General features: G+C 43.0%; 1 protein-coding gene across 2 annotated transcripts in view; it reads left to right on the top strand.

The window, feature by feature from the left end:
* Positions 1-7,967, top strand: part of LOC106814681 (CCR4-NOT transcription complex subunit 2-like) — a 13,773-nt gene that overhangs the window by 901 nt on the left and 4,905 nt on the right. The window contains exons 2-12 of one of the 2 annotated variants that reach the window (XM_014819027.1): positions 229-296; positions 608-685; positions 1,061-1,211; positions 1,599-1,755; positions 2,167-2,305; positions 3,490-3,725; positions 4,179-4,313; positions 5,099-5,182; positions 7,297-7,331; positions 7,537-7,552; positions 7,777-7,884. In XM_014819027.1, coding sequence (XP_014674513.1) covers positions 250-296; positions 608-685; positions 1,061-1,211; positions 1,599-1,755; positions 2,167-2,305; positions 3,490-3,725; positions 4,179-4,313; positions 5,099-5,182; positions 7,297-7,331; positions 7,537-7,552; positions 7,777-7,884 — 1,186 coding nt within the window. In that variant the 5' untranslated portion in view covers positions 229-249. Of the gene's footprint in view, positions 1-228; positions 297-607; positions 686-1,060; positions 1,212-1,598; positions 1,756-2,166; positions 2,306-3,489; positions 3,726-4,178; positions 4,314-5,095; positions 5,183-7,296; positions 7,332-7,536; positions 7,553-7,776; positions 7,885-7,967 lie in introns of both variants that reach the window. The other variant, XM_014819026.1, reaches the window with a different exon arrangement.

Raw genomic sequence — 7,967 nt, 5'->3', positions numbered from 1 at the left:
CACGCATGCGGTTTGTTTTATATTAACAAGGTAGGACAGCTGATCAATAATACCACAAAGAATCGTCAAAATAAAACGGGGAAAGTTTATTAATTTGACTAATACTGCAACATGGTTTCAGCATTTCACCGTTGTACGCTCTCCTTCTTTATACGCTCTTGATAGAATTATAGTCAAGTGCTTTTTCACCTATTTGTGTGTTACATAATCGGCTGCTGTTTATTTCAGGAAGAGCAAAACAATAGCTAAATGGCATTTAGCCGCAACCCTTTGGACAGTATGGCAGGAAGTGGCCAGTAAGTACTATAATGTAACAATAATAATATCCATCTCATTCTAAGCTGCATATCCACCGTCTACCACAACAAGGCACGCGATTGAAGAATATAACATAAAGTGCTAGAAGTCAGAAAAAAATTATCACATTGCTCAGCTAGGTAGTTTTAGGCTATTTGCTGTGTATGTAATAAGCTGCTGCTATAAGACAACATATGTACAACTACAAGTCATCCTAGTAGCCTGTGTGCAGCAATTTTCGGTGATTCTGTATGTAATTGATGTCATATCTATATTATTTTATGTAACGTATATAATCTGTTTCTCACAGACGGTTTGGAGTTGGCGGTATGGACACGACAAACAGTACATATATGCAGGATCAGTTCTCAGCGTGGAGTGCTGCCCAGTAAGTTCATGATGTCGGTCATTTTATACACGAGGAAAAATCTGTTCTTAAAAAAATCTCGGCGTGGTCCTGAAAGATGAATATGAGATTAATCTAAATTCCCATTACAGAAACTCTAATTTGGTGAAACGCAGTACGTATCGAAATTTGAGTCTAGCATGTTGCAGCACTAACCGTGTCGTACCTGTGTGTGTAACTTTGTCGTACCTGTGTGTGTAACCGTGTTGTACCTGTGTATGTTACTTTGTCGTACCTGTGTGTGTAACCGTGTCGTACCTGTGTGTGTAACTGTGTCGTACCTGTGTATGTTACTTTGTTGTACCTGTGTATGTTACTTTGTTGTACCTGTGTGTGTAACCATGTCGTGTGTTGCAGGTACGGCATGTCGAGTGGGAGGAAGTCTGCCCCCGCGGACTCGCTGCTCTCTCCTGGCACGCGGAAGAGCAGCGGCCTGATAGGCAGCGGCAGCAGCGCGACGACGGTGACGTCGACCGGAGCCGAGCGCATGTCCAAGTTGAAGCGAGGAGTGAGTGCGATTCTACTCACAGCCAGCCGCTCGTGCGATTTCCACTCGAGGCCACTTGATTGAAAGCTCGCGTACTTCGTAGTTTGGTGGTGTCGCGTGCTTGCGGCATCCGAATCGTAAAGCTGCTCTGCGACTTTTTTTCGGGAAGTCGTGTGGATTGTATGGAGCTCGTGTCTCGTAATTTAATAACTCGTAGTTTGCTGTAACCTACAAACAAGAAGTTAACTACCACGTTCTTATCTAGAATATGATCTAGTAATTTCGGAAATTCTCATGCTTTTTCAATGATGGCATTGTGGAACTTGGGTAACGAACACTTGCGGAATCAACGCAGTTTCCTGTCGAAATTTTGTTTTTATGTATAAAAAAAAACGCGCATTGTTTCAGGGTTTCTACGGCGACGACGACGACAGTGAGCCGAGCATCTACTTCAACAATCCGTCGATGTACCTCCCTCACAGGACAGACAAGGACTCGATGACGTCACCATCACCGTCGCAGCTCTCTGCGTTCGGAACGTCAAGTCTCATTGGCTCACAATCAGGTGCGGCGCTGCGGCAATCTGCATTAATCAGCAATAATTAAATAGATTTAGGCAGCAGGTTTTTTCGAAATTAACGGGTGCACACCACAGTACTACGTGGGTACACTGTTGGTAAACCTAAGAAATTCCGGCTGTGAAGTGATGTTGCTTAGATGCAGTGTTATGGATGATTCAGGACCAATTACATGATTAAAGGATGCTTTTGTCGTGGAACCCGGTTTTAAACTGTGAGCACCCAGCAAAAGAAGTTAATTTCGCTCCATGCACCGATGCGCGTCACGTATTCGACATGCAAAATTGTACGTCCCGTCGTCACGCCGACGTCGAAGTCTTTTTCGTTCCCCGTGCTGACACGGTGATTGCTCATCCCGTCACTGCGGTAACGCCGAGCTTCTCCACGCATGTCCACAGGCAGCAGCCAGCTGCAGCAGCGTACGATCGGGCAGCAGTTTGGCCGAAGCACGAGCGTGCCAGGTCACGTGACGCCGACGAGCGTGGGTGCGTCGTCGTTCCTGTCCGGACTTCCGCAGCAGCAGCCGTCACCGAATCGGTAAGATTGCTGCTCGTCATCCCCGAGTTAAGGATGGATGATGTCAATAAATTTACGTTGTTAATGATCGTATGTGTGAACATGCGGGAGATGGTGAACCAGCAGGTTTTATCATGGTGGGTTAGGCACTGCAAAGCGGTGAGAGATAAGAAATATCGCTGCAGCGCGTGACGATGACAACGTTCATAAAATTGGGTTCATACCTACGTTGCCAGCTAACATAATCATAACCCCAAAATGATCGATCCGCTTCAACTAGATAACCCCTTATGGGCATTGTTGCTCAATTTCAATATTATTTTTACACGCTGGTAGTCATAATCCGTGTGATGTCATACTTCATGATGCGGGAAGATATTCTAGCGGTTATTCTGTTTCTGCGGTCGACTTTATTAGCTCATCTGACATAGTCAGATGCAGCTTGTAGAGTCGCATGATTGTCCGTGCGTGCGTCCGTGTGTGCGTGCGTCCGTGCGTGCGTGCGTCAACAGTTGGGCACAAATCTAAATGGCTCGACGTACGGATTCGAAAGTCGGGACGTAGGGGGGTAATCCGAAAACGAGTTGGGATGTCGAAGCTGGGGGTCAAAGGTCAAGAGGTGTAAAAGAAGGGGGAACATTCCCTCCTTAACTTAAGGTATAGGAAGGAAATGTAGAATTGCGGCACAAATCTAAACGGCTCGACCTATGCTCTTAATATTGTGATGGGCAGTGTATAGTGTGATGGGCAGGAAACCAATCACCAGTGCGAAATTGGAGGTCACAGGTCAAAGGGCAGGGGGGGAAAGGTCAGATATCAGACATTTTTTTAGGACGTTTTTACATTATTTATATTACAACAATTTCATAACAACAATTAAATTTGTTTTTAATAGGGTTAGGGTTAGGGTCACAATGCACCATAAAACAGGAGTTTCACGCACACGATTTGTATCAACCAATGGGATTTGGGAGGTATGCAGAATGCAGAAGGTTGCTAAAATGATGTGTACGCAACTGCGTATCTGCATATCTGCGATTAACAAAGGTGTCACTACGCACGACTTAAATGTTACATTTATAACCATAGTAACACACCTCAGATGAGCCCAGACGCTCTGCGGCTCTTGTGTTAGATTTTCCAACATGTCGCGTTTTCGCCGACGATTCATTTTCGTCGACGGTGTCGTCGTTCGCCTCCCACAGGGTGATGCTCCCGATCAGCTCACGCTCCAGCTTCCAGACGCAGATCGCACCGCCGCTCGGCAACCTGCAGAAGAGCAAGAGTCCCGCGTTCCCGCTCGTCAGCTCCTCGTCGTCGTCGTCGTCGTCCGCGGCGGCAGCGGCTGCTGCGGCGGCCGCCGCATCGAGCGGCATGCAGGGGTTCGGTTTCTCCTCGCGCTCTTTCACGGCGCAGGCAGGCAGCAGCTTCAGTTCACAAGGTGAGTATGCAGGGAACACGGAGGGAGGAAGAAGGTGGGGAGGGAGCAAGAGAGAAGTGGATGGAGGCAGGGTGGAAGGTGGGAAGCTGGGGGAAGGAGGTAGATGGGAGGGAGGGAGGAAGCGTACTTAAATTGTTGTTGAAGTCACGATCATATGTTTACTAGTGAGAAGTAAAAACATCGTGCTGCCATCTAGTGCTGTAATGATAATGAAGAGTCTCAGAGAGACCACTCCTTAATTGTGCACCCGTGCACCCAGTGAATGTTGCAACGAGATGTAACTTCTAATGTTACTTGCTTACATCAAAGCAGTGCACGATAGCTAGTGTTTAGTTTTTGAAATTTGTCACTGTTACTCGAGCGCTGCGAGGCGGGAAAGATACTCGGTCGCGATTCACGAGTCTTCATCGTTTCAATCTCTCTCTCTCTCTCTCACTCTCTTTCTCTCTCCAGGTGAGGGCGGCCCAGCCGGTCTGGACCTGTCAGAGTTCCCATCGCTAAAATCCGGCGCATCAAATTCCACGCCACCGATGCAGAGCAACGCTATGATGGGGCGAACTGCATATGGTGAGCACAAACTCTTTAAAGGTAAACCCACTATCACGGCAGCAGCTTACAGCGCTGCGTTACATTCATTCGACGTTGGTCGCACTCCGCACCTTGCATCGATCCCCGCTAGATCTCCCCTCGCCCACCGACCGTGTTCGATTACCAAGCCGTCGTATTCCCGTAGATCTAGTCGGATTAGGTGTAGTATTAGATTTATAGGTGGTAGCATAGAGAAGATCGCGTATCTTTAGAAATGCATGTGTACTGTTATTGTGTTTGATCGTATTCATGATAATTTTAGTTAACAGTCTGTACTTTTCTCGATGCGGTCGCATATATGCAGTAAACATTTTAATTTTAATTAAGAATTGCATGTCCTATAATCTGTGCAGATATAAATCTTATTTTCTTTCAATATTCTGGATTGATATCTAATTTAATATATTTGATATAACTGAATAATAATAGTGTGCTTGTTTCAATTAAATGAATTAATTGATGTTATTTAATGGATTCACCAGTTATTACTTATAAAAAAATAAAATAATTCAAAATAAATACTTTAGCTTGTAAAATTCTGATCAATAGCAAACAAGATATTATTTGTTTGTGTGTTGTAACTGCACATTTATCGTCAAGCCACTTTGTAAGACGATCATTATAATTAAGCAAGAGACGATCACTTCACAATCAACCGTTAATGTCGTTGCTCTCGGCGACAGTTTTACCGGCTTTGAACAGTGGCTTGATCGTATTTCGTGCGGCCTGACACGTGAACAACGGAGTGAACTTACTGACGTTCATTTTCCCCTGCTGTTCAGTAGGCATGATCAAACAGCCAACGTCGGAGTCACAGCAAGAGTTCCAGATCCATAACGAAGACTTTCCCGCGTTGCCCGGTTCACAAAGTAAGTAATGTGCTAATCGGGTGGACCAGAACGCATGTTGCTTGGTTAGGATTAACCTCTCCTGGTTTAATAAGCGAGTTCGGTATCTCGCGCGCACAACGAATCATGGGAAATGTCAAAGGTCATTCGGGATGAACAAGTAACGTTGCGAATGCAGCGCTGTATAAACTGCATGTGTGTAAAAGTAACGTTTTCGGTCTGAGTTTTCGTCTTAGTATCTTATATTGGTTATGGCTGATGCAAATGACGATGATATGACACTGGATGATTCTCTACGATGGAAAGCCGATGCTTTGAAGCATTTTTTAGCAGACAGGGGGTTGAAAAATGCGGGACGAAAAGACGAACTCCTTGCTCTTGCTTACGCTGCATCATACATGAAGCAGTCCCTGCAACCGACTGCCAGTGAAGAAAAACGTCGTCATGCAGATCAAATAAAAATAGTACATATATTGACTCAACTCGAATGGTAATAACAGCTAGTACTAGTACTTGTAATACTCGTGTGTGAAATTAGCAATATTTGTAACGTTTCCATTTCTCGAATACTTGTACATGTACTTTTCTAGTCATGGTCATTTAGTCTGTTAATTGAAATGTGTCTGGTGACGGATAATGGTTCACAAAGTTAAGCGTCTAACCACATTATCCTTCTCAATGATGACGATCTCATTGGTATTATGCACTCTGCTACAAAATTACTTCTGTCGCAACAAGCATATACACAAACAATGTGGAGCGAAATAATAGAATCTACATGGTTCTTCAACAATCACCTCGCTGCTGAACTGGTTGTAGGCACATAAATGCAATACATCAGCCACATGTTTTATTAAAACCTGTTTCTCGTGTTTAGTACCACTGTACATACCGCACACATATACACAACATGTACACAACTGAGGAACGTAATAAGAGATGAATTAACCTGATGTTTATGGTATATATAATACATTTTTATTTTGTTTACTTGAAACAAAGTCAATATCAAATTGTAGTTTTGAGATGCAACTCGACATAAGTACTATGTATATGTGTGACTACTTCTAAACATATACATATGTAACTTAATGGCTAATGTACAGTGAAACAATGGTTGATAAATGATTAAATGAAATGAAAGAAATGAAGAGTTGTATGAACTTCTGTACATTTACCGATTGAGATATGTAGGAAATATGCCGAATGTGCTGAGAGAGTTTTATCTTCTTTCACTTGAATATTTGCAAGAGTTGATTGTCTGAGAAGTAAATACAAATGATATCAAGCAACCCTCTATCGTGTATACAGCAACCATGATATGCCACCTCCTAAATATTCATCTAGCATGTTATTATCAATAATTGGCAGTTCCAAAGCACCACGATTTTCCCCAACATTTTATCTCTACATGGTACATGATAAAAAAATACACAGCAGATATACAAAACAAGATCCCGACATGCATCCTGGAACTAATCCAGACACACGTAGAGTATAACTATTAGTAAATAGTCATTGTGGCTTGAAAACACTAATTCTCTTAAAATTGTTTATGCAAATGCAACTATACACTAGGCCTTCACAAACTAAATGTATAGTTCAGTACTGTCATACTGTTGGAAATCAGAAGCAAAACTAGAAAGTACGTATGAAACGCCGGTCAAAAACATCGACCGTAATGTATACACAGTAGCTCAGCTGGCGGGAACCTATTGGTTATCCCGAATGACCCATGACCTGGGCAAACTCGCGCATGCGCAGTTGTAATGCCGAACTTGCTTATAAGCGTATAAAAAATTGTCAGCCTTGCATTAATTCGTTGCTAGGCATCATCTCTTACCAAGCAGTGATCTGTCAGTCACTCCAGGTGGATAGGTCAAGACATATGAATGTATTTAGATTGCTAAGAATGATAACTGGTTGACAGGAACTAGAATATCTGGTACATGAATTGTAAACAAACAGGAACTGCTAGGCAAATCAATCGGGATCCGATGATGTTTTGCTTTAGATTTTATTTTTCCAAGTAGTAATAGTAGGATAGTTACTAGTTTTTTGTCTTTTAGACATAAGCTTGGATATTTTGAATACATGCTATATCAGTGAAGCCTGTTTCGTTTTCATTTAAATAGTACAAGGCAGAGAAAGTGTAGATTCAACGAAACCCGTAAGTAACTGATACACGTACATATATGTATTTCCCTACATGATCTTGGTAGACCAAGTTACCATTTTTTGGCTACCGTACACATGCTACCGTGAATTCAAATTATGCCTACCTTGTAGTTTTGTGATTGGTGTTACTAATCTGTAAACATACCTAATTCTTTACCTATGTTATAATTACATTGTCTCTACTTCTTACCTTTCAGGTGGCAGCAAGTGCAGGTGAGAATTCGTTAGATCCGTAGCATGAACAAGTTTTCATTAAATCATTTCAATCATGGATACCATACTACTGACTCATAATGTTGTTCTGATTCCTCATGGAAAGATTTATTCAACGTGTGCAGTCAAAAACCAGTGCAACTGATTTTTGTTCGAGCGTCAGTCGTGTAAGTTTCAACACGGCAATTGGCGTTATGTTTTTTGTTTTAATTTCCTTGCTTTAGAGTCGGAACAGGGGCGGGATGGTAAGCCACGGTTTCCAGGCGACAAACAGGGATCACAGCAGCAACAACAGCAGCAGCAGAAACGAGGAATCCAGACATCACCTGACGGTGTGTGACCCATTTCTCTCTCTCTCTTTCTCTCTCTCTCTCTCTCTCTCTCTCTCTCTCTCTCTCTCTCTCTCTCTCTCTCT

This window comes from Priapulus caudatus, unplaced genomic scaffold (genome assembly GCF_000485595.1).
Source record: "Priapulus caudatus unplaced genomic scaffold, Priapulus_caudatus-5.0.1 Scaffold962, whole genome shotgun sequence".
NCBI classification, from domain to species: domain Eukaryota; kingdom Metazoa; phylum Priapulida; class Priapulimorpha; order Priapulimorphida; family Priapulidae; genus Priapulus; species Priapulus caudatus.
Note: the sequence above shows the minus strand (reverse complement) of the source record. Positions and strands in the feature narration are given on the sequence as shown.